The 27845-nt window shown below is 43.9% G+C and overlaps 1 protein-coding gene and 1 long non-coding RNA gene across 2 annotated transcripts in view; one reads left to right on the forward strand and one right to left on the reverse strand.

Moving 5' to 3' along the window:
- Positions 1 to 27845, reverse strand: part of EPHA8 (EPH receptor A8) — a 98917-nt gene that overhangs the window by 15894 nt on the left and 55178 nt on the right. The window contains exons 3-5 of the mRNA XM_040415534.1: positions 26855 to 27518; positions 4501 to 4656; positions 3232 to 3567 (exon numbers count right to left, since the gene is read on the reverse strand). Of these exons, the coding sequence (XP_040271468.1) occupies positions 3232 to 3567; positions 4501 to 4656; positions 26855 to 27518 (1156 nt within the window). The remainder of the gene's footprint in view (positions 1 to 3231; positions 3568 to 4500; positions 4657 to 26854; positions 27519 to 27845) is intronic.
- LOC120986829 lies at positions 13345 to 26004 on the forward strand. Its single transcript, XR_005775804.1, has 3 exons — positions 13345 to 13356; positions 16734 to 16736; positions 25862 to 26004. It is a non-coding gene; the product is annotated as an uncharacterized LOC120986829 (long non-coding RNA).

The following is a 27845-nucleotide window of genomic DNA, read 5'->3' on the forward strand; positions in this document are numbered from 1 at the left end:
AATTTCTCTCTCTGAGCCCTCCTACTCATTCTTCTCCCCTCCGAAAGTGTTCTCCATCAACGACTACTCACCCTTGATGACCAATCTGCATCAATGATTTTTCTCCATTAGTAACTACTGTTCCTCAGTGACTCCTTTCCCTCAGTGACTAATTTTCCTCAATGACTCCTCTCCTGCTGCTATCCCTCTCAATCAGTGACTACTATTTTTTCTTATGAAACAGATTCTGATGTAGGCTTGTTCCACACTACTGTCATAGCGTCGGCAGGCTGTTCTAGCAGAGAACAGCTTGCTGGAGCTATTGGGTTCCGGCATTACAAGATGTTATCAGAATGTCCACTGGCCCCATTGACTATAATGGGGTCAAAAGGAAATCCGTCAACCACGAATCAGTATTTGTTCGGCCGAATCCCGGAAGGATCTCCGCCAGACCCCATTATAGTCAATTACATTTTGGGGGAAGGGGGGCGTTCTAGTAACGACTAGGGGCAGCAGGGGCTATATTTTAATTTGCGATATTTAACGAATATTTTGTAGAATATTCCTCATATATTCGCAAATTTCGAGATTATTTTATTGAATGCGAAAAATTGGCAATGTAAAAATGCAAATTCATAACACGAAATACAGGAGTGGGTCACTTTGGCTACATTTTTCAAGCTGATATAAGTTTCCTGAGACTGGAGAAAATGGTTAGTGGGAGGAGCAGGCGCGTGACGTCAGTGAGTGAGCGCCGCCCCCCCGCACTGCCTGCTGTTACCAGAGCTAAGAGTCAAGACAGAGTAAGATATCCAGTAAAGAGATTAGCAATGATTAAAGTTAATGATTAGTTTATAAATGTTCTCCTGTGAGCGTCGGGGAGGGGGATCTGTTGATGGCACTATTTAGGGAAGGGGGATCTGTGGATGGCACTATTTAGGGGAGGGGGATCTGTGGATGGCACTGTTTAGAGGAGGGGGATCTGTGGATGGCACTATTTAGGGGAGGGGGATCTGTGGATGGCACTATTTAGGGGAGGGGGATCTGTGGATGGTACTGTTTAGGGGGGAGATCTGTGGATGGCACTGTTTAGGGGGGAGATCTGTGGATGGCACTGTTTAGGGGAGGGGGATCTGTGGATGGCACTGTTTAGGGGGAGGGGGATCTGTGGATGGCACTGTTTAGGGGAGGGGGATCTGTGGATGGCACTGTTTAGGGGAGGGGGATCTGTGGATGGCACTGTTTAGGGGAGGGGGATCTGGATGGCACTGTTTAGGGGAGGGGGATCTGTGGATGGCACCGTTTAGGGGAGGGGGATCTGTGGATGGCACCGTTTAGGGGAGGGGGATCTGTGGATGGCACTGTTTAGGGGAGGGGGATCTGTGGATGGCACTGTTTAGGGGAGGGGGATCTGTGGATGGCACTGTTTCGGGGAGGGGGATCTGTGGATGGCACATAGCGAGGTGTGGGGTTTAGAGAGAAAGGGGTTTGGCCTTGACAGGAAGGGGTGGGTCAAATTTATATTAGGGGGGTGCCCGAGTTTAGTCTCGCCTAGGGCAGCACAAAACCCAAGATACACCACTGGATTGGTGCACTAAGTATTGTTGTGAACTTGACATTGCTTCCTTCTCATTGGCCCACAAGCAGCAAGCAGGATGGGAATCATGTGTTCAGATGGAGAAAAAAAAATCAAATATTCGATATAATGAATATATTCTAAATATTCACAAATTCTCGAAGTGGCGATATTCGGGATAAAAATTCGCTATTCGAATATTCGTGCTCAACACTAGTAACGACCGGCAATGCTGGATCTAGAGATCCTTCAGTGTTCCCTCTCCATCAATGACTCTCCTCCCTCAGTGACCCCTCTCCACCATTGACTCTTCTTAATCAGCTACCCCTCTCTATTACTGACTCTTCTTCCTCAGTGACTGCTTTCCATCAGTGACTCCTCACCCTCTGTGACCCCTCTTCATCATTGATTTCTGTGTCTCAGTGACCCCTCTCACTGATTATTCTCCATCAATGACTCTGTCCTTTCCCTTGATGACCACTCAGCATTGATAATTTTTCTCCTTTAGTAACTACTGTTAATCAGTGACTCCTCTCAGTGACTAATGTTTTTCAACAACTCCTCTTCTGCTGTGATCCCTTTTCATTAATGACTATTACTGTTCCTTATGAAAATGATTCTAGTTTAGGCTGTTTCACACTGCCGGAATGGTTCTGCCAGTCTGTTCCGGTAGAGAACAGCCTGCTGGAAGTATCTGAATCCGGCATTGCCAAATGTTACCGGAATGCCCTCTGGCCCCATTGACTATAATGAGGTCTGGCAGAATTCCAGCTGTTATGCAGCGGTAGTGAATCTATGCCAGACCCCATTATAGTCAATATGGCCGAGGAAGGGGGATATTCCAGTATCGACCAACAATGCCGGATGCAGAGAGCTCTGGCAGGGTGTTCTCTGCCAGAACATCCTGCTGGAACTCCGGCTGGCAATGTGAAAACACTAGAGAGCCAACTTTTGTTCTTCTGGATAAGAGCTTATTTACATTCCTCTCCTTCAGTTACTCCTCTCCATCAATGGCTCCTCTTATTTAGGGTCTACTCTACATCAGTGGCTACTCTCACTTAAGGACCTCTTCCCACTATCACTCCTCTTGCTCTGTGTCAACCCATTATCATCTCCTCTTCCTCCTTGACTCCTCTCCATTAATGAGTGCTCTTCCTCAGTGACTACAGTCTATCAAAGTCAGTGTTCACTCTCCCACAGTAATTCCTCTCCATCAGTGTCTTTAATTCAGTGATCACTCTACCTCATTGACTCTGTTCCTTCAGTGTCCCCCTCCATCAATGAGACCTCTCTACTGGTGACCATTGTCCATCAAGGACTCCTCATTTAATAATCCTTTCTGTTCATTGTAACATTTACTGATACTGACCACTATCAGTTTCCCTTTAATGCATATATTATATAAGGAGGTTTCCTTCATTGCCAATAAAAATCATTTTAAGGCTTATGTTCTGGTTTCTGGATTTGCAGTTCTGCGTCCTCAGTGAAATCTTATCAGGAGACCTAAATGTATATATGTCAAACACTCTTAACAACTTTCAGCACAAGGAATAGCAAAAAGTCATTTTTGGCATATAGACAAGCTCTGATGATAATAATGATTATTACAATTTGGCCAGACTGCAGAACATCATGGCCCCAATTATAGAACACACGGGTTTTGCAGAGGGTCCTACCTGCCTGGTTCGTGGTTATATTCACAGTGGAGAACATCCGTTGCTCCAAGCTAAAGTCGGACACCCCGTTGACGGCCTCCACCCAGAAGGTATAGTTCATGTGGGCTTGGAGAGTTGCCACTGTAAGGGAGGTCTTTGCAAGGCTCATCTGCTGGGGGGTGTAACGAACACCTCCCCCACAGGGCTCACATTGACCCGCATCCCAAGCGCAGCGCCGGCAAATGACATTGTATGTGACATCTCTGCGCCCACCTGTGTCCCTTGGTGGGTTCCACTCTAAGGTTATGGTGGTGCCATTAACACTGGAGATGAGATTGACTGGAGCAGAAGGTGGACCTAGCAGGACAAACACAGAAAAGAGTTAACACAACCACAACCATTACATTAACATGTAAGAAGCCCCCATGTTGGGAAGAGATTCGGTCCTGAGAAGTACCAGATACACATGTTTTTATCATATCATGAAGGTTTCTAAGAGGATCATCCAGTTCTATCTATCAACACCTTCCCTGCTGTGTGTACAGCCGCTTACACAAAATCCCTTGGAATTCTTGAAAAAACACAGCATTTTCACCTTCATGAATTCTTCAAGAACATGCAGTAATCCAGCCGCCTGTAGAAGTATGTCAAGAGAACCAAAACCTGCAGTGTCCACTAATATTCCAAAATCACCCAAAATTCTTAACAAGATTTTAAATCACAATTTAAACAAGCCATTTTCTGATCACACATTCCCTTAAAAGATATCCTGGCATCTAAGGCATCAACATTTAGGGAATACAGGGCTCTAAGCAAACTTCACAATGAGGCAAATTTCAGGTGATGGCTCATACCATCTAAGGCCACCATTTGGTGTCAAGGGTGTTTAACACTTATTCATCTCCTGGCAACCCATTGTAGAGGAAAATTGGTAAAGGCCTCCCCGGAGCTAATGTCCTCTTCTCTTGTTTGCAAATGTTGAAGAACCTGTGAAGAGGGACAGCTCTGTTCAGGTGCCTCAATGGTGTTGCTTAAATTCTACCTCTCTTGCAAAACTTCCATGACTCTACTCATCAGGAGTGGAAATCTTTCTTACATACAATAAGATACCTTTCTTTGGTTGTGGTTCACTTTAGGAACTGAAGACCTTGAAGCTGGAGATGCTGAGAGCCTGAAGATTCATTGCTCAGCGTCAATGGTACAATACTACATAGTTCACAGCAGACCACCCAACCATACACATTCCCAATGGACCTTTGTGTGTAGAGTGACTTCTTGTCTTTTACTCACGTGTGCAAGCCGAGGAAGCTGGATCGGTAGCAGAGCGATAGTAGTTGGTGTCACATTCACAGATCTGGGAAGCCAAGGTTTCTGAATGACTAAATGGTGGGCACTTTGAGCACAGCTGGTCTCCTGGTGAAGACTTATAGTATCCAAGATCACAGGCTGCAAGTCAAAATATTTCCATATAAACAACAATGTAGACCATAGGGGGGTTTATCAAAACTGGGGTAAAGGAAAACTGGCTTAGTTGCCCATAGAAACCAATCAGATTCCACCTTTCATTTTTCAAAGAAGCTCTGAAAAATGAAAGATGGGATCTGATTGGTTGCTATGGGCAACTAAGCCAGTTTTCATTTACACCAGTTTTGATAAATCTCCCCCACTGTTCTTATAACTGTAATACATATACTACACATCACCTAACTACAGTACCAGCACCTTACAGTTTGAAGCCAAATAAAAGCCAAATAGAACAGCTATGTAGTACTAATGCCATCCATAGACTGCCAAAATAACACTGTGCAGTGGCTAAATAAGTAATCCTATGTAGATGGTAATATATATATACACCGTATATTGTGACACAGTGAGGTGTTGTGTCTGGGAAGGCAGGTATTTTCCTCCTAGCATGTGCGGCTGGGCTGGTTTCCAGCCGTGTGAGGTCAAATACCGGACCGGAATTTAAGTGCCGGTGCGGGTTTTGGCAGCACCTGGCTGTCCTTAAATAGGCAGCTGGGCTCAGCAGAGATGTCTCTGTTTTTGGGATCTGAGGCTTTGTGCCGTGCTGGAGGGCTGAGAGCCGCATGCTGGGGAAACAGGCCCCCTAAAGCCTGCTGTGGACTACTGGAGGCAGAACTGCCAGCAAGGTGACTTGTGTTATATGAACTTTCCATTGTGTGTGAATTAACACCAACACTGCAAAGTTACGTGCTGTTTTGTGCAATTGCCTCAAGTGTGAATAAACACTGACGTTTTGAGTTAAGAACTTGTATTTTACCTCTGTACTGCGCCCACTTACCCTATCTACCAGAGCTAAACCCTACAATATATATCTATTGTCACTTTACTGCTGCTGTGAGGGGAAGATGTGAAGGGTAATCCTTATGATAATAGTAAAGGTCCCTTTACATGGAACGACAGAGCAGCAGATTGTTGGGAGGGAACCGTTCTTTCCTGACAATCTGCTGCTCGCTGGTGGAGGAGACCCCTGCAGTTACATGCAGCGATCTCCTCCACAGTATGGGGAGGAGCGATCACTAATGCAATCGCTTGTCCCCATACTGACTCGATGTTTCTCGTCAGCAGATTCTGTTTAGACAGCACAATCTGCTGTCAGGAAACAAGGATTTTTGTGTTCACACAAATGATCCAATTACCCGATAAACAAGCGTTCTGCTAGTTCATCGTGTAATCGGTGGTGCATTTACACCGCCAGATAATCATAGGAAAGCTCTGATCATGGCAAGTATGGTTAGAACAAAGAATACAGACTGATATACAAGGATGCCGAGTCCATACGTGAATGCTATATGGTGAGGCATTTCTTTAGGTTTAAATAGTGGTCTTACTTGTCCATACATGAGTATATGAATACTACCTTCAGCAATCCCATTTGGAGGTTACATCATGAGGTCCTTCATGGAAGTTACTGTACCTGATTCAATTCTGTATACAGATTACATGTAGACATCCTACATAGGCTAGAGTTAGGTGTCTCCAAAACTCCCATAGTGTATGGAAACAGCTGCACACATTTACACCAACCCTGACCAGGTGGTAGAGGGGTCAGAAGACCTACATTCTGGAGTCTACAATCAGGTCCATAAATATTGGGACATTGACACAATTCTAACATATTTGAAATGAAACGAACAAGATGTGCTTTAACTGCAGACTGTCAGCTTTAATTTGAGGGTATTTACATCCAAATCAGGTGAACGGTGTAGGAATTACAACAGTTTGCATATGTGCCTCCCACTTGTTAAGGAGCCAAAAGTAATGGGACAGAATAATAATCAACTCAAACTTTCACTTTTTAATACTTGGTTGCAAATCCTTTGCATTCAATGCAGCCTGAAGTCTAGAACGCATAGACATCACCAGACGCTGGGTTTCATCCCTGGTGATGCTCTGCGAGGCCTCTACTGCAACTGTCTTCAGTTCCTGCTTGTTCTTGGAGCATTTTCCCTTCAGTTTTGTCTTCAGCAAAAAATGCATGCTCAATCGTATTCAGGTCAGGGGATTGACTTGGCCATTGCATAACATTCCACTTTTTTCCCTTAAAAAACTCTTTGGTTGCTTTTGCAGTATGCTTTGGGTCATTGTCCATCTGCACTGTGAAGCTCCGTCCAATGAGTTCTGAAGCATTTGGCTGAATATGAGCAGATAATATTGCCCGAAACACTTCAGAATTTATCCTGCTGCTTTTGTCAGCAGTCATATCATCAATAAATACAAGAGAACCAGTTCCATTGGCAGCCATACATGCCCACGCCATGACACTACCACCACCATGCTTCACTGATGAGGTGGTATGCTTAGGATCATGAGCAGTTCCTTTCCTTCTCCATACTCTTCACTTCCCATCACTCTGGTACAAGTTGATCTTGATCTCATCTGTCCATAGGATGTTGTTCCAGAACTGTGAAGGTTCTTTTTAGATGTCGTTTGGCAAACTCGAATCTGGCCCTCCGGTTTTTGAGGCTCACCAATGGTTAACATCTTGTGGTGAACCCTCTGTATTAACTCTGGTGAAGTCCTCTCTTGATTGTTGACTTTGACACACATACACCTACCTCCCGGAGAGTGTTCTTGATCTGGCCAACTGTTGTCAAGGGTGTTTTCTTCACCATGGAAAAAATTCTTTGGTCATCCACCACAGTTGATGTCAGTGGTCTTCCGGGTCTTTTAGTGGTGCTGAGCTCACCAGTGCATTCCTTCTTTTTAAGAATGTTCCAAACAGTTGTTTTGGCCAAGCCTAATGTTTTTGCTATCTCTCTGATGGGTTTGTTTTGTTTTTTCAGCCTAATGATGGCTTGCTTCACTGATAGTGACAGCTCTTTGGATCTCATCTTGAGAGTTGACAGCAACAGATTCCAAATGCAAATAGCACACTTGAAATGAACTCTGGACCTTTTATCTGCTCATTGTAATTGGGATAATGAGGGAATTACACACACCCGGCCATGGAACAGCTGAGAAGCCAGTTGTCCCATTACTTTTGGCCCCCAACAACTGGGAGACGCATATGCAACTGTTGTAATTCCTACACCGTTCACCTGATTTGGATGTAAATACCCTCAAATTAAAGCTGACAGTCTGCAGTTAAAGCACATCGGGTTCGTTTCATTTCAAATCCATTGTGGTGGTGTATAGAGCCAAAAATTTTTGAATTGTGTCAATGTCCCAATATTTATGGACCTGACTGTATATTCGATACTCTAGCCTGAGGTCCTCCCTGGAAGTTACAGGATTAGTCCATATATGAGAGTTACCTGGCCGGGGCACTATATGGAGTTTCTGAACCCCTTTCATTATTGCTTATATAGCGCTGAAATATTCTGCAACACTTTAGATGGAGGTCATGTACTGAGGCATTAGATGGAGGTCATGTACTGAGGCATTAGATGGAGGTCATGTACTGAGGCACTAGATTGAGGTCATGTACTGAGGCACTAGATTGAGGTCATGTACTGAGGTCCTGTAATGAAGTTCTGTGCTGAGGCCCTATATTGAGGTCATGTGTTGAGGTACTATATGGAGGTTATGTGTTGAGGCCCTATATAGAGGTTACTGTATATGCTGAGATCTTATATGGAGGTTAGGTACTGAAGCCCTATATGGAAGTTATGTGTTGAAGCGCTTCATGGATGTTACATGGACAAGCTTGAACACTGATGACAACCAGCACATTGGATAGACTATCATGGCCCCAGAATAGGGTTGTGACATATTCTGTTCATGGATTCCCATCCACTTTGTTCAGTAAACTAAGCCTCATGTCAGCGTATTCTGGGAGAATGGTTAGCGACTGCCCCTATGTCCATAAAATCTACAGGACAGGGTTTGTCTCCTGAAGAACATGATCTGCTGGATAAAATTGTCTCTGAAGGTCACGTCATGACCCTGGTACTGTGTTATTGACACGTTATGGGAGTAAACATATTGCTCACGCTTAGCCAAACACAGTCACACAGTAATATAGTTTGTAAGGTTGAGAAAACATCTGTCCATCTAATTCCACTATTATCTTACAAAGTTGATCCAGAAGAAGGTAAAAATGAAGTAGAAGTCCATTTTCCTCATCAATCAGAATAAGGCCCCTTTCGCACGAGTGTGATTTCCGCGCGGGTGCAACGCATGATGCGAACGCATTGCACCCGCACGGAATCCGGACCTATTCATTTTAATGGGTCTGTGTACATGAGCGTTGTTTTTCACGCATCACTTGTGCGTTGCGTGAAAATGGCAGCATGTTCTATATTCAGCGTTTTTCACTCAACGCCTGCCCCATAAAAGTGAATGGGGCTGCGTGAAAAATGCATTGCATCCGCAAGCAAATGCAGATGCGATGCGTTTTTCACTGATGGTTGCTAAGAGATGTTGTTTGTAAACATTCCGTTTTTTATCACGCGCGTGAAAAACGAATCAATGCGCATTTTACCCACGCGATAAAAACTGAACGCAATCGCAGACAAAACTGACTGCAATTGCTTGCAAATTGGTGCGAGTTTTCCTGAACACACCCTGAACGCATCCGGGCCTAATCCGGATCGTTCGTATGAAAGGGGCCTAACTCCCTGGAGCAACAACCATTCTCCAGAAATCTAGTAACTACAACTTGTAATATAGTCCCTTTCAAGAAAGGAATCCAAGCTGCTCTGGAACAACTATCTCCCATCCACGGGACCCTCCATCAAAGCAGAATCTCTGCTCACTCGTGATTGAAGAGGTCGATGGCGGCTCTAGTCTGTAAGTAAAGACCCAGCACACACGTGGTTTGCATGAGGCCCGGCTTTTCTGGCCTCTATTATGTGTTTTGCTCAGAATTTTCCGACATCGGGCTATTGTTCCTTTCAGCGCCACGATTACTGTTCTGTGAATTCAAGACGGGGGGAGATCGCTGCAGATTGGAAGGTGTTCCCACAGCTAAGTCATTAAAATGAAGCCAAAGTAATTAAGGCAAAAGTTAATTAGCTCATTAACATGGAAGGTTAGGGAAGATTATAAAATGAAGGCAAATTGCGGGATTCTCTTCATTTATCGTCAGGGCCTTTATAATAGTAGACAAGAGACAGAGAGGGGAAACGTAGCAAATCACAGATGTCCAGTCTTCTGTGCTGTTCTGTGAGAACTGGACAGTCGGGTGGGAGGGGCTGTGACAACCTGATATCGAGTCTCTATGGCCTTATGCTGAAACAGTTCATAGAAGCTAACCATTCTCAAAGATTAAAATGTCCATCAGGAATGATTTCCAAACCACTGACCACTCATGAGTACCATCATCAGTGGTACTGGGAAATCCGCCTCCAGTCTTATCTGAGGCTTCACCCTCACACCTTACACTGTTGCATCGCTCAAACAGTTATAAATAATGACACCGGCTTCGCTCTATAGGAAGTATGAGGTATTCTGAAACACACTTTTTTGCACTGCTCCACCAGACATAGCTTTGGACATAGCTATATAGCTATACATGATGGATGAGGGGGCTTAAAGAAGGAAAGCCATGGTAGATATTCAGAGCAGAATGCACACTTCTGACCCCATCTATGAGACTAGACATCCTCCCTATATACAGGGCACCTATACCCCAGACAATCTTCTTATAAACAGGGCACATATAGACTTGACAATCTCCTAGAAATACTCCCTAGACAGAGCACCTACACAATGAGGTCAAACTAGGAAATCTTCATAGGTGGATTCTTGAGCAGTAGGTCTCTGCAAAAATGGGAGTCATCTTTAAAGTCCCAACCACCAACGGGTTAATACAGACCCTAGACCTGTGATGGCTAACCTCCGGCACTCCAGCTGTGGTAAAACTACGGCTCCCAAGATGCATACTTGCTTGGCTGTTCTCAGAACTCCATAGAAATGATTGGAGCATGCTGGGAGTCGTAGTTTCACCACAGCTGGAGTGCTGGAGGTTAGCCATCACTGCCCTAGACCAAACAAGCTGTTAATACAGACCCCATACCAAACCCCTTTTTTTATACCAATATACCATTTTATACCTTTACTTTATACAGCCCCAACAAGACTCATCCTTTATGCAGTCTCTGTGCATGCACAATTGTTTTTTAAAAAAAGATGAAGGCAGTGTGTCTGTCACGGTGGGGAGTGGGGGAAAACTCCCCACCGTACAATGTAGGGAATTTGGGAAAGCAATTAGGCTTGGGTACCTGGATAAGGGGAGCAGGACACCTCCTATGCATCCCTAAAAACAATCACACAGGCCTAGCAACTAGGAAGGAGCAGACAGCAAGCAAAACACATAGCAGCAGGTAAGAGCCCAGCGCAAAACAAAAAACACGGAAACAACAGCACTTACTTGCCACAACTACTGGGTGGAACAACTGCCGCTTGCTGATTTGTGGTTCCCCTTCCGAGGAACCCCTGGGACCCCCTCACTGGAGGGACAACAGATAGGGGAAATGTCTAGCAACCATGCTGGAAAACAACACCAAACATACCAGACATGGAACACCAAACTAGACATTACAACACACCATTACATAAACCCACACCAAACAAAGAGACATGTAAGGAAGGGTACAAAACAGGTGAACAAAAGGGGAGACATCATGGTGACATCGATGTCCAACTAGGTGGCCCTCAAACTGGACCGATGACATATCCAGGACAGAAGCAACTCCGGCACACACCAGGGCTGGAGGACAACTGACTCCAGCCTGGAAGCCACAGGCAATATGAATCAGACAGATAGTTAACCCCAAAGACACCAAACAGGAGAGGAACCAGGAGAAGGGGAGCAAAGCACATACATGCTGCGACAACAATGCGTTGCCCCTGGCAATCAGCATGCATGGCTAAAGTGTCACAACACCGAGGCCATGACACTCCCGCCCCTCAAAGGCCTCCCAACTGAAAAAGGGGAAGCTAAATGGAATACCCACAACAACGGGGGAGGAGGGGGTAAAGAATCAGCGTCAGCACAAGAGAGTCTTCCCAAGACTGCCGCCAGCACCCCGGAACCACCAACTAGGAACCAGGCAGCCAGCCAACAAACAGCCAGGAGAGACCGCACTGACCACTGCGTCCACATTCAGACACGGTTGACACCAGGTTGCTGCCAGCATGCATCCCCAACCAGCAAACACCAGAGCCAGTACAACAAGGAATGCAGCCAGCCACACAACACAAGCAACTGAACCACTGAGACATGGACGAGGGGAGACACAAACACAAGTAAGGGTTCACACCACCTGCAACCGCTGTTACAGAGAACCGCACCGTTAACAGGATCTCCCCTTTCATCCTCCCTCCGGAGGACAAGCATGCACACCAGAAAACGGAAGGCACAGACAGACAACTGACCTTCAGCTCACAACTCCAACATAAGAAGAGCCAGAGGTCACACCCAGCTTCACCTTGCACACACCTTAACCCCGTACACACCAAAATGGGAAGGAAAACTAGACTTAAAGGGGAAGTGTTCAAACATGCTATCGTATATGTGTTCAAACATTTCTATCGTATATGCACACTATAGAAAAAAATTCCAGCCTATGAGCACTCCCAGAGTCCTGGCCAGCAGAGAGGCCGACTCCTTTTGCTATAGTGTGCAAGCACGACCACTGCTGCTGCTGGATTTCAGGGTGGTCGTAACCCCTGAAAACGAGCAGTGGAAAATGCAGTGGAAAAATGAATCCAACCAGCAAAGGAAGCAATATGGACAATCACAATACATTAGTAAGTGCCTTGTATTAACTTTCTCTCCACACGATTAATGCTATTTGCTGAAGTGACAAAACCACTTTAACGTAATCCAGGTAGCAGCATTGCTGAGCTGGTCAGAGTTAGGCTACATGCACACGACCATTGGGTGTTTTGCGGTCTGCGAATCGCGGATACGCAAAACACGGATGGCAATTTGCGGAACGGCACGGACAGCCTTTAATATAACTCCCTATTCTTGTCCGCAAAGCGCGGACAAGAATAGGACAGGTTATATTTTTTTTGCGGACCACGGAACGGAGCAACGGATGCGGACAGCACACGGAGTGCTGTCCGCATCTTTTGAAGTGAATGGGGCTCGGATGCGGACCCGAACAACGGTCGTGTGCATGACGCCTGAGGGAGTGCAGAGAAGTTTTGTCCTCTCCTGCCCTTTGCTCTCGACTACTGGGATGTGATAGATCTACAGGAGAGGTAAGTATATCATGTATATGTATGTAATGTACATATGTGTATTGTATGTTTGTAATAAGTATGAATGTGTGTGCGTTATATATGTATCTATGTTTTGCAGATGACTGCTGTGTGTGTAATATACCGTATATATAATATGTATGTATGTAATGTGTATATTTGTAATGTATATACAGTGGGATGCGAAAGTTTGGGCAACCTTGTTAATCGTCATGATTTTCTTGTATAAATCGTTGGTTGTTACGATAAAAAATGTCAGTTAAATATATCATATAGGAGACACACACAGTGATATTTGAGAAGTGAAATGAAGTTTATTGGATTTACAGAAAGTGTGCTATAATTGTTTAAACAAAATGAGGCAGGTGCATAAATTTGGGCACCACAAAAAAGAAATGAAATCAATATTTTGTAGATCCTCCTTTTGCAGAAATTACAGCCTCTAAACGCTTATTGTAAGTTCCAAGAGTTTGGTTGAAGGTATTTTGCACCATTCCTCTTTACAAAACATCTTTAGTTTATTCAGGTTTGATGGCTTCCGAGCATGGACAGCTCTCTTTAAGTCACACCACAGATTTTCAATTATATTCAGGTCTGGGGACTGAGATGGCCATTCCAGAACGTTGTACTTGTTCCTCTGCATAAATGCCTTAGTGGATTTTGAGCAGTGTTTAGGGTCGTTGTCTTGTTGAAAGATCCAGCCCCGGCGCAGCTTCAGCTTTGTCACTGATTCCTGGACATTGGTCTCCAGAATCTGCTGATACTGAGTGGAATCCATGCGTCCCTCAACTTTGACAAGATTCCCAGTCCCTGCACTGGCCACACAGCCCCACAGCATGATGAAACCACCACCATATTTTACTGTAGGTAGCAGGTGTTTTTCTTGGAATGCTGTGTTCTTTTTCCTCCATGTATAACGTCCCTTGTTATGGCCAAATAACTCAATTTTAGTTTCATCAGTCCACAGCACCTTATTCCAAAATGAAGCTGGCTTGTCCAAATGTGCTTTAGCCCACCTCAAGCGGCACTTTTTGTGCTGTGGGCGGAGAAAAGGCTTCCTCTGCATCACTCTCGCATACAGCATCTCCTTGTGTAAAGTGCGCCGAATGGTTGAACGATGCACAGAGACTCCATCTGCAGCAAGATGATGTTGTAGGTCTTTGGTGCTGGTCTGTGGGTTGACTCTGACTGTTCTCACCATTCGTCGCTTCTGTCTATCCAAGATTTTTCTTGGTCTGCCACTTCGAGCCTTAACTTGAAGTGAGCCTGTGGTCTTCCATTTCCTCAATATGTTCCTAACTGTGGAAACAGACAGCTGAAATCTCTGAGACAGCTTTCTGTATCCTTCCCCTAAACCATGATGGTGAACAATCTTTGTCTTCAGGTCATTTGAGAGTTGTTTTGAGACCCCCATGTTGGTACTCTTAAGAGAAAATTAAAAGAGGAGGGAAACTTACAATTGACCCCCTTAAATACTCTTTCTCATAATTGGATTCACCTGTGTATGTAGGTCAGGGGTCGCTGAGCTTACCAAGCCAATTTGAGTTCCAATAATTAGTTCTAAAGGTTTTGAAATCAATAAAATGACAACAGTGCCCAAATTTATGCACCTGCCAAATTTTGTTTAAACAATTATAGCACACTTTCTGTAAATCCAATAAACTTCATTTCACTTCTCAAATATCACTGTGTGTGTCTCCTATATGATATATTTAACTGACATTTTTTATCGTAACAACCAACGATTTATACAGGAAAATCATGACGATTAACAAGGTTGCCCAAACTTTCGCATCCCACTGTACATGTGTGTCTCATTTGTGTACTTTTATAGTGCTTTGAAAAAATATTCATATCTCTTGAACTTTTCCACATTTTTTCACATTACATCCACAAAATGTATTTTATTGGGATTTTATGTGATAGACCAACACAAAGTACCAAGTACAGTGTGTGTGAAGCGAAAAGAAAATGATACCTGTACATGGTTTTCTAAATTTTTAATAAATAAAATCTTGAAAATGTGGCGCGCACTTGTATTCAGCCCCCTGTACTCTGATACCCCTAAATAAAATCCACTGTGACCAATGACCTTCAGAAGTCACCTAATTAGTAAATTGAGCCCACCTGTGTGTCATTTATACTCAGTAAAACTACAGTAAAAGGGAAAAAATATATATATTGTAATTGTAACTATTATTGGCTAAATGGACTTTTTTATTGTTGGGTTGATGTGTTTCGGGTACAAATGTAAAAAATAAATAAATAAAAAAATACAGCTGTTCTGTGAAGGCTTCAGAGGTTTGTTAGGGAACAAATAGCATCATGAAAACCCAGGGGCGTAACTAAAAGCTCATGGGCCCTGGTGCAAGAGTTCATCTTGGGCCCCCCTACCCTCAATACCCCTTCCTAACACCACCAGATCCCTGCGCTCCCATGCCCGCCCGCCTAACGGCAGAGCTAAAATCTCACCAATACATTGTATATTCTGACCCCCATAATTTTTTTTAATTTTTTTTTATGTGTATGGAGCTGTGTGAGGGCCCATTTTTTGCGGGCGACCTGTACTTTTCATTGATACCGTTTTGGGGTGTGTATGAATTTTTTTTATCACTTTTTGTTATATTTTTTGGTGGGAAATCGTAGAATCAGCCATTTTAACAGTTTTCTTCCATCTTGCCGTTTATATGGGATAAATATTTTTATATTTGAACAGTACAGGTGTTTTCGCATGTAAAAAAAAAACTTAATGTCAATTTTTATATTTGTTTATGTATTTTTATTTAAAGTTTTAGGAAAGGGGGTGAATTGCATTTTTATATATTTTTTTCATATATTTTTTTCTTTTTTTTTACTCTTTTTAAGAGTAAATATAATACATTATAGTTCTGCTGCATGCACCTACACACACACAGCCCCACTGTACTCATTACATATGCAGTATAGCTCTGCTGCATGCACCTTACCCACACACAGCTTCCCCATACACATTACATATCTAGCTCTGCTGCACGCACATTCACACACAGCTCTGCTCTACACATTACATATCTAGCTCTGCTGCACGCACATTCACACACAGCTCTGCTCTACACATTACACATATAGCTCTGCTGCTTGCACATTTCCCACACACAGCCATGCTGTAACATTACATATACAGCCCTGTTGTACACATTAAATATACAGCTCTGCTGCATGCACATTACCCACACACATCTCTGCTGTACACATTACACATATAGCCCTGCTGCATGCACATTACCCACACACATCTCTGCTGTACACATTACACATATAGCCCTGCTGCACGAACATTCACACACAGCCTCACTGTACACGTTATATGAACAGCTCTGCTGCAGCCTGCATGCATTACCCGCACACATCTCTGCTGTACACATTACACATACAGCCCTGCTGCACACACATTCACACACAGCACCACCGTACACATTAAATACACTGCTCTGCAGCAGTTTATACAGACAGTTCTTCTGACCAAGTGCAGTGCTGACTCCTCCTACAATCATGACATCAACAAAGGTCCTTTATACTACCAAACGGTCAGGTCCTGTAGCTCTGTAGGGTCTACCATAACATCTGCCTTTCAGGGGTGTGAGGAGGTGAGTGATTACTGACATTCCTCACTGAGTCCCACTGCCTGCACAATCCACCGCCACAACACAGCACCCCTGGCACTCCCTGCACACACACACGCTCTGCCTCCACCTCTGTAAGTGACTCATTGTGGGAGCGCGGTAGGTGTGCAGCACTCAAGCACTCCTTCTCTTCTGGGGGCCCTAAGGGTCACGATTGCGACCATTGTGACCCCTATAGCTAAGCCAGTGTGAAAACCAAGGAACACGCCAGACAGGTCAGGAATAAAGTTGTGGAGAAGTGTAAAGCAGGGTTAGGTTATAAAAAAAATATCCCAAGCTCTGAACATCTCACGAAGCACTGTTCAATCCATCACTTTAAAATGTAAGGAGTATGCCACAACTGCCAAACTACCAAGACATGGCTGTCCACCTAAACTAACAGCCCAGGCAAGGAGAGCACTAATCAGAGAAGCAGCTAAGAGGCCCATGGTCACTCTGGAGGAGCTGCAGAGATTCACAGCTCAGGTTGGAGAATCTGTCCAGAGGACAACTATTAGTCGTGTTCTCCACAAATCTTGTCTTTGTGGAAGAGTGGCAAGAAGAAAGACATTTTTGAAAGCAAGCTATAAGAAGTCCAGTTTGCAGTTTGCCACAAGCCATGTAAGGGACACAGCAAACATGTAGAAGAAGGTGCTCTGGTCAGATGAGACCAAAGTTGAACTTTTTGGCCATAATTCAAAACGCTATGTGCGGCATTAAACTAACACTGCACATCTCCCTGAACACACCATCCCCACCGTGAAACATGGTTTTGGAAGCATCCTGCTGCGGGGAGACTTTTCTTCAGCAGGGACAGGGAAGCTGGTCAGAGTTGATGGGAAGATGGATGGAGCTAAATACAGGGCAATCCTGAAGGAAAACCTGGTAGAGGCTGCAAAAGACTTGATACTGGGGCGAAGGTTCACCTTCCAGCAGGACAACGACCCTAAACATCCAGCCAGAGCTACAATGGAATGGTTTAGAATTAGATCAACACATATTCATGTGTTAGAATGGTCCAGTCAAAGTCCAGACCTAAATCCCATTGAGAATCTGTGGCAAGACTTGTAAATTGCTGTTCACAGACGCTCTCCATCCAATCTGACTGAGCTTGAGCAAAGAAGAATGGGCAAACATTTCAGCCTCTAGATGTGCAGCGTTGGTAGAGACAGACCGTAAAAGACTTTCAGCTGTAATTGCAGCGAAAGGTGGTCCTACAAAGTACTGACTCAGGGAAGCTGAAGACAAATGCAAGCCACACTTTCCAGAGTTTTATTTATTTAACATTTTGAAATCCATGTATCATTTACTTTTCACATCACACACATACTTGCTACTTTGTGCTGGTCTGTCACGGAAAATTCCAATAACATACATTCAAGTTTGCGGGTTTAACGTGAGAAAATGTGGAAAAGTTCAAGGGGTATGAATACTTTTTCAAGCCACTGTATGTGTAATGTGCATATGTACGTGATGTATGTGAGTGTAAGCAATGTATTATGTGTTCGATATAGCAGCATCATATATGTGTGTTATATAATGGAATCATGTTTATGCGCAGTGCAGTTTTACTATTCATTTCTGTGATCAATGTTTTCTACATTACATTTTATAGAAAAGGAAAATTTTGTTAAACTGCTAAACTGCTGATGTTACTAGGTAAGGGCTGCACACACAAATCCCTTTTGTGGAGTGTGTTGGTATCAGGTATAGTATGAATGTGAAGTTTTATTCTGCCAGATTCTGCTCCTGCAAGTGCTTCGGAGGCAGAGCTTCACACTGAAGTGCTCTCTGCATTGAGCTGCTTCAAAGCGTCTCCCCTCTGCTCTGAGTGGTGGTTGTAGTGGCCTCCTGGTTGGATGCTACAGCCATCACTTAACGTAGAGGGAATGGGCTGTAAATCAGCTCAATGCAGAAAGAGCTTCACAGTGAAGCTCTGCCTCCAAAGCACTTGCAGTAGCAGAATCTGGCAGAATAAAACATTTCTATTCACACTACTCCTGATGCTAAAAATTTCCACAAAAGGTATATTTGGGCAGCTCTCCCCTACTTAATGCTGTCAACAATTTAGCACCCACATATACAGACGTTTTATGGGTGTGTGTGTGTGTATATGTGGGTGAAGAGAGATGGGAGGGCTGAAGAACCATACTGAATATTTTCTTTTGATGAAAAACAAAAGCCAGTGCTACAGCTTGGAGTAAATGACTCCAATAAGAGAAGATGTCACCTGGGAGTCACTGTTGTCCTTGTGTTGCATTTACAGTATGATCCTACTCACTGTGTAGTGATATTATTGGTTTTATTGGTCTGTGTGGTAGTTCTATGTGGTCACGGTGCGGAGATGTAGGGGTATTATTTGTTCAGTGTGCTGTATGTCTGAGTTCAGAGGAATACCGTCATATATATGTGTGAGCGGGAGCCGAAAGTTATGTCAAAATGAAGCTCCACCTAAATAAAACAAAACGGGAGAGATTCCTCCATCCTAACCTTCCTGCTTCCGGGCCCCGTGATCTGCTCTGCAACAAGACCCATTACTATGACCAGATGGAAGGGGCCCCTGCAGATAGCTCCGATCCTGCTGATGCAAGCTTTCTTATTTATTTCCATGGAGAATCTGAAGTCCCTCAGTATTTTTAGAAAGATTATTAGCCTGCAGAAAGTGATTTATCTCTCCACGTGCAGATAAAAACCTCGACATGAGCGACAGCAGCTGGATCTCGGCTCCTCCGCCTGACAATTAAAAGTGCTAATTTCTTATTCCAACAGATCCGCTTGGCTTGTAAACCTCTCTGGTGAAGCGGCTTTTGCTGGGGAGAGAAAAAAAATGACATTTCTGTCGGAGCGGCTCCTAAGAAAGCGCCGCGGCCCAGAGTGTTTATTTCAGGCGAGCAGTATGCAGATCTGCGGCTTCTATCAGCACTAAAGTCTTTGTTCAGCTTTCTTCACATGTGAACACGTACAGTGAATAACCTCGAAATGAACCTCGGCGCTTCCCAGTAGCCAATGCGCATTTATCGCCTTGATCTAGTCGTATGAAAAGGACAACGCAAGCAAAGCATCATCACCATGTGTGGGCCTCAGTGCCAAGGGCCATCCTATTCCGATACCTGATGCAGACTAAAATGGTACTTATGTCCACAGTATTACACACCAGACATGGATCCGCCCTCGCATAGAGGCCTCCTGAGGTGTAGGGTGTCAGGTAGAGAAGAGCAAAGTCTTGAAAAATTTGATTCGCCAACTTCGCCAAAGTTAGCCAAGAAATTTGATTGGTTACAAATTAATTCATCATGACTTGCTCTAAATCAGGCCTTAGGGTATGGCTGTGGGCGGCTTGGGCCATGCTGCAGTCAAGAGCCGTGCGGCCTTTCATTGAATAATGAAGATTGCACTGCATAAAGCAAACAAAAAAAGGTATGGCAGCACAGCATCTCACATACAAACAATAAAACTGGGAAATAGGGAATATTCTAAATTAAAGTGGTATAATACCTACTATAAGTGAAAAAAAATAGAAGCTCTTTGCGCACATTTTTGATCAAATGTGTGTCGGGCAGTGGCGTGCCTAGGGTGTTTGGCACCCGGGGTGGGTCCTTTCTCTGGCACCCCCCCCCCCCCCCCACCAATACTTTTAAAAAAATTGTACCCCCTGACAGTAGTATTGCCCTCATTGTACTACCTTCACAGTAGTTTTGTCCAGATATGTGCCCTCTCATGGTAGTTATGCCCATATTGTACCCCTTCAAGGTAGTTATGCCTTCACTGTACAACTTTCACAGTAGTTATGCCCACATTGTGCCCATTTAAAGTACTTATACCTTCATTGTGCCCCCTTCACAGTTGTAATGCCCTCTTTGTGCATTCCTCACAGTAGTTATGCCCTCTCTGTGCCCATTTCAAAGTAGTAATGCCCTATCTGTGCCCCATTCACAGTTGTAATGCCCTCTCTGTGCCCCTTCAGAGTAGTTATGCCCTCACTGTGCCCCCATACCAGTAGTAATGCCCTCTGTGCCCCTTCATAGTAATAATGCCCACTCAGTGCCCCATAACAGTTATGCCCACCCACTTTACAAGAGTAATGCTCTCTGTGCCCCTTCACAGTAGTAATGCAATCTGTGCTTCCTTCATAGTAGTAATGCCCATTGTGCACCTCCATAGTAGTAATGCCCATTGTGCCCCCTCAATAGTAGTAATGCCCATTGTGCCCCCTAATACTAGTAATGCCCTTTGTAGTAGTATTGCCCTCTGTGCCCCCTTTGTAGTAGTATTGCCCTCTGTGCCCTCTTTTTAGTAGTAATGCCCTCTGTGCCCCCTTTGTAGTTGTAATGCCCTTTGTGCCCCCTTTGTAGTAGTAATAATGCCCTCTGTGCCCCCTTTGTAGTAGTAATGCCCTCTGTGCCCCCTTTGTAGTAATTTTGCCCTCTTTGCCCCCTCCATGGTAGAAATACCCTCTGTGCCGCCACCATGGTAGAAATTCCCTCTGTTAAAAAAAAAAAACAGAGTACCTACTCACCTTGTTCCGTTCCTGAAGCTCACAGTCCTCTCTCCCCTACAGACACAGATCGCTCTGCAGCACCATGTAGGCAGAGCTTATGCAGATTTCCGGACTGCAGGCTATGCCCACACCGTCTGGCAGCACGATCTGTGCCTGCAGGCTGAATGGTGGAGCGGGGAGAAGTCTTCCTGCTTCACCATTCAGTGTCGGAGAGACAGAGCGCAGGATGCTGAGTGACAGGATCACAGCTCTCTGTGCTCCAGCAATGAACGCTTCCATCTATATTGATGGAAGCGTTCATTGCTTCTAGGCTCTGGCACCCCCTGAGAGCCGGCATCGTTGCGAATCGAAGTTTTCCTAAACTTTGATCAACACTAGTGTCAGGTTCCCAATATATGTGGCCCAGTAGCAATCACTTACTCCTTCACCAATGTTATCAATCCGAAAAACTTATATTTCTGTCATTTCTGTTCTCACTCGGGGTTTAGCAGCTGGAAGTTGATGGATCTTTCTAATATGTCAAATGGACATGGACCAGACTTTCCGTTGGGTCTTACATTTACCGTTTTATCCATTGCAGGGGTGCTACAGAGACAAGGGAGTCAACTGGCGGGCAGCATGCAGCCTGCTCTTCGTTCCTACTTCCTGGATTAAGTCAATATTTTCCAGATAATTAGTGTTGAAATAATTAATGAAAGGTTTGATAAAAGCCATCAGCATTTAACCTTGAATAAAGTTCTACAGAAAGACGTCCAGGGAGACTTGGCAAACATCATTTTCATGTTTGAAGAAGAGGACACCTTTCCACTAAGTACCCATTATAGAGCCGACCAAACAAATAACCCTCTAAAGAGTCTCCTTGGGACCCCAGATCGTCCATTTATATCAACAGTCTACTCCGAAATGACTGTAAGGAGTCAGATGTCCGTCAGGCTCGCCAATCTATCAGCGTTTGCACAGTTGGAACCTGGGTGGTGTGAGCTTTATGTGTCTGGAAATGTAATGTTCCTTCAATTCAGCTTCCTACGGGAGCCCGACGAGTAGAAATAGAATTTTCTGAACGTGCGTCGTGGGGAAAGTGAAAAACGGGCTAGTGGATAATTAGAAATAATTGCAGTCCATATCACGGAAAAGAAGAAAAAAAAATCCATTAACCCTGTGCTGACTGGTCATCACCAGGCTCCAGAGATTGTGTATGAAATAATGACCTAAGAGGTGGAGACATACCGATCCAATCATTTTAACAGAAGAGTGAGTGTGGTGGGGGATGAGGGGATGACACAGGGTTACCCCTAGAAGGATGTATTGACTGCAAGGACATTGACTTCAAAATATTGGGGCACTCATCACAAAACAGAGTCGTTATACCCATACAGGGCTGTCAGCTTCAAGAGCTAGATCTTCTAAAATGGTGACCCTCTCAGAGTATTTAAAGCGGCGTTTGGTCATCATCCCGTATTCTTTGTGTTTATATAGGATATATTAAATGTTACTGTGGGAACTGATTGTCCTGGTTGTGCAAGAATTTGTTTTTTACTTTTTGAAAAACATTTAAATACAGAGAATCCCCCAAATGGAAAAGTTGTCAAGATCCATTCAAAGCCCAGGATTGGTCTCCTGCCAGTCAACACCTAACATCACACTACACATCCTTTCTACAATCCTCATTCTGCTCCTTCTTGTTGGATTCTCCGCTGGTTCCTCCCTTGAGAATGTCTAGTGTGGTATTCCTTCAGGGGACTCTGAAGATTCTTCCCTTGTACTCCTTTCATTTGCTAGAACTTTCTTTATTCTCCTTGTTTTACATATTCATTCTCTCCATCTAGAACTTTCTTTATCTAGAACATATCTACTAGTCAAGGGCTAAGGTCATTTTGCATGATTTCATCTCCACCTCTTCTGTTTATGTGTTACAATTCCATCATTTTGCAATGAATACAATTAATTGATTACCTTTTGTTATCTTTTTTGGCGTACATAGTGGTATTACTTTGGAAGTGTATGTCTGAATTGTTCAGAGGTATACTATCATTATATGAGCAGGAACCGACAATATTGTCAAAATGAAGCTCAACCCAAAAATGGCAAATGGAAGGAAGCATCATGAAAACAGTGGGAGAGATTCATCCATCCTAAACTTTCTGCTTCCAGGCCCCGTGACCTTCTCTGTAACAAGACCCATTACTATGACCAGACAGAAGTACCCGCTAATGCAAGATTTTTAATTTATTGATTACCTTAGATTTTTTGGGGGGAGTTGATTGCAAAAAAAACTGTCATTCCGACATTTCTTTTGCCTTTTTATCTTAACCTGTTCATCATGTGGTAAAAGGAACATGTGAACATTATCCTATGGGTCTGTACTGGGACAACAAATCTGTATAGTACAGTATATCTTACATTTTATTAATTTTGCACAATAAAAACCTGTTTTATAGAAAGAAAGTAAATTTTGAGTCGCTGCATTCCAAGAGCTATAACATTTTAAAGGGGTTCTGCACTTTCATTTAACTGATGATCTATCCTCTGGATAGATCATCAGCTCCTGATCGGCGGGGGTCCGACACCCGGGACCCCCGCCGATCAGCTGTTTGAGAAGGCAGCCGCGCTCCAGCAGTGCCGCGGCCTTCTCACTGTTTACCGCTGGCCCACTGACGCCACGACTAGTATCAACTAGCGTGGGCGGGGCTAAGCTCCATTCAATTGAACAGAGCTTAGCCGCGCCCACGCTAGTTGATACTAGTCCCTCTCCCCTTTTCCCCTCCTCCATCCCTCTCCCCCACCCCTCCCTCTCATCATAGACCATAATATAGTATAAGATTATAGTATGTTAGATACCTATATGCCTAGACACGTATCCACTAAATCTAGAACCATATAATGTGATTATTCGCCTTTTGTTTTTTTGTTTTCTTGTTTTTTTGTTTTTTGTTTCTTTATTTTTTCATCCTTTACGTTCTAGCACGACGAAAATGGAAGCAATTGTCTAATTATCCTTCAAACCATCTTTTCTATATATGTATGTGACCCCTTTTTCCTTACCTGTGACAATTTCCCCCATTCTTCTTAGTTAAAGTGTCAGCATAGAACCAACTATATATACTCCTCAAAATATCTTCAATATCTTTCTTTACAACTCTTCTTTCTCCTTTCAACCTAATAGCAGACCGATCCCTAGTCTATTATTCCCGTTTTCCAAGAGACAACATGTTATATATTCCCAGCACCAAGCTATCTTCTATTTCTGTCCCAGCACCCAGTGCGCATGCGCAAACTGCGGCCCGCGGTCACGCGGTTCACATGACGTCACTGACGATCATGTGACCGGCTGAACCCGGACACAGGGCAAAGAGCCCACATGACTTCCGGCCTCAGAGTTTAAAACGCAGACAAACGTGAGACACACAGCGCCTGCTTCAAACCGTTTGCTACCCGGCCATGGTGAGTCCATATGCGATATTTATATTCCATCTGCTGCTTCAGTTATCCACAGAGATTTCTTCTTTTTATGCTGATTACACTGACCTAATCTATCCAACACATATAATCTTGACTTAATCTTATGCCCCATTGATTAGTTATGGTTCATGCTTTTAGCCCAGTCCTGATCACTATCCCCTCCTCTCTTAGAGACAGCCTTTGCCTTATCTGTCTTGCATCCCTCTTACTTTACCTACCCCTTACTCTCTCTTTTTACTATAGTCAGAATCCGAGACTTGTATGTATGTTTATGCATGTGTATGTACATGTATATGTGTGTATGTGTGTGCAGGCATTGCGGGCACACATATAGACACGTACATGTACGATTCATCCTATTCTTATATTGTTTTCCTCTTTCACCACATGTCAACAGTATATTATGGTCGCCATATGTAGACGCTATTGAAAACGTTATATTTATTTACAGATCCCTTGAGAGGGATACATCACGGCCTACAAAGATATATTATGCTGATATTACTATGATGGCGCGACCAGTCATATATTGACAAACTTGTGAATATTTTTGTACCAATAATAAATTTGCAAAACAAAAGACATTGGTGTGCCGTGGATTATCTCTACATAATTTACGACTGAAGTCCTCTGCGAGCACCCACCACTATATTAAGGTGTGCGGACTCCACAATTTCCCTCAATGTCAGTGGGCAGGCGGCCTGGCGGTAAACAGTGAGAAGGCCGCCTTCTCAAACAGCTGATCGGCGGGGGTCCCGGGTGTCGGACCCCCGCCGATCAGAAGCTGATGATCTATCCAGAGAATAGATCATCAGTTAAATGAAAGTGCAGAACCCCTTTAAATTTTTCCATAGCAGTATGACGACTTGATTTTTGGTAGGATGAATTGTTCTCGATGCAGCCATACTTTTCTTCACACTTAAATGAGTTAAATAAAGACTTGAAGAAACTTTTACTTCACTTTTCATCGGCTTTATATGGATTTTGTGACATGATGTAAAGTTACAGACTGCTCCATGTATAGTTTTTTTTATAGTTGCTACTATTTTGGGGTAGAAATAAATACTATTAGAATTTTTTGGGGGAGCGGATATTTTCATAAGGGACACTTTTTTTTTGTTATAAAACGTTATTAAAAATTAAAAGATAGTTTAATAATAATCACATTTTTCTTGACCCTATTATGGGATTTGAAGCACCGATCTTGTCATGGTAACTCACCAGCAGTCCATCACACCCTAGCAAACAAGTTAGATGCCATATTTGGCACTGATCATGGCATCTAAAAGGTTAAATCAACAGGATCTGAGTTATCTCCTATGGCGGCGCTTGCAGCAGGAACCCAGATGTGTATTACAGCCTCATGTGTGGGCAGCACGGTGGCCCAGTGGTTAGTACTGGTTCCTTGCAGTGCTGGCATCCTAGGTTCGAATCTGACCAAGGACAACATCTGCATGAAGTTTGTATGTTCTCCCTGTGTTTGTGTGGGTTTCCTTCGGGTTCTCTGGTTTCCTCCCACATTGTGAGCCCCGTTGGGCGTTGCGGAATGTAGTAGAATAAAATTAATAAATGAGTACAATAGGCATTGTGATAGATATATCCATAATTTCTCGTGAAGGGGTTAAAGAAAGCATCACCAAGGCTGCAGTCACTATTACTAACATGGTCAGTCAGATTTCACCTATAATCCTGCAATGGTGATCCAGAACAAGGTAAACATCTGTCAATTATTTTGCAAGTGATGGCCTATCGTCAGCAGAGGTGGTACTTTATACTATCATGCAAACGATGCAGTTGTGTGGAGTCCCCTCCTACTATCCAGGTCAATGACAGCACCAGAGCTTTCAACTGTATCTGCCTCTTCAGGACACACATAGAGTTATGGGGAGCGAATACTGGCAGAGGTCTCTTTGACTGACTGCTGCCAGCCTGGGCCGCTATGTTGGCGCCGCGTAGGATGTTACCATGTCACTGATGGAGAGACGTTATGTACAATGCAGACGCAGTGGCCTTGGAGCGCCACAAGAAGCTGACAGTCAGTGTTATACATCACTGATGGAGTGATGTTTCACTGATACTTGGAGGAGCAGTGGATTTGCCCACATATAACATCACGTAGAAGCTTGAATGGAGTGAGTAAAAGCCTGAACACTGTGCATTGGATTTGTTATGACAGCAGGAACCTAGCATATCATGGTAGGAGCAGTGTTTACTAGTGATAATTGCAATTTCTGTATATGTAATCTACAGATACTGAGTATTGAGAAATTTACTGACTATTGAGAAAGGTAGATTCTAGAGCAGTCTGTATTTATGTTTTCCAAAACTGTAGGGGTTCATAGTGAGAAATGTGGACTTTCCGACTTACCGACACAAGAGTCACTACGTTCCTCGAAGCCAGCGCTGCACACACACTTCCCGATAGGAACCAGCCATTCTCCCTCCGCACTGCAGTACATTTTTGGGGTGTCCCTCTCCTCTGAGTGCCCCACACACTCTCCTTGTACCTCCACTAAGGAAGATGAGTCAGCTCCGGTAACTGCTTCTGAGAAAGCAGCCAAGTTACGCACCATTGAAGGACACTTCTTATAATACACTCGCACTGATACAATGGCGATACAAGCCCCAATGTCTTGAAAGGCCAAATAAAATCCACGTCTGCTGAGGGGTCCCACGCCACGGACTTCTGTGTTAAGCTTGAGCCGCCGTACTCCAAGATCAACACTGGTGAAACTTTCATCTGCGGCTATTGTGTCAATCTTCATAAACTGACTCTCTCGCGTGCTGGTGCCAAGGTCCCGATCACTCTCCATGTAGTACAGGTTGAAAGTCTCTTTGCAAGTTCCAAGAACCCCTGGCATACTGTTGCAATCTCTCAGTGTGAACTTAATCTCTGCATATACTCGACGGGCACCATCTCTTTGCACCCAATTTGTCCGCAGCCAGTTGTTCTGGTTTGGAGACATGACGTTGCAGACTTGGTAGGTATGGATAGGGCTGTAAAACTCATCCATTTCATTGATGGAGTCCCACTGTGACAAGATAGAAGGGTCGCTCTGTTAGTTTAAAGTAAATCTCATATCAATCAAACATATCTCTTGGGTTACCCCAACTGAGTTCTCACCGTGAGATTACTATTCCTTCACCATTCACACTGTAAAACAGATAGTTATTAACATTTTCAAACATGTTCATCCAGACAACTTGGATGTCCTGACCACCTGGTCCCTCTCAGCTTGACCTCCAGTAACTTCAGGTACGAGAAATTTTTATCATAAAAGAGGTTATCCTATGAACATCATTTGTCATCTATCCACTTGATAAGTGACAGATGCATGAATGCTGGGTGCCCCACCAAT

This window comes from Bufo bufo, chromosome 1, assembly GCF_905171765.1.
Source record: "Bufo bufo chromosome 1, aBufBuf1.1, whole genome shotgun sequence".
NCBI lineage: Eukaryota > Metazoa > Chordata > Amphibia > Anura > Bufonidae > Bufo > Bufo bufo.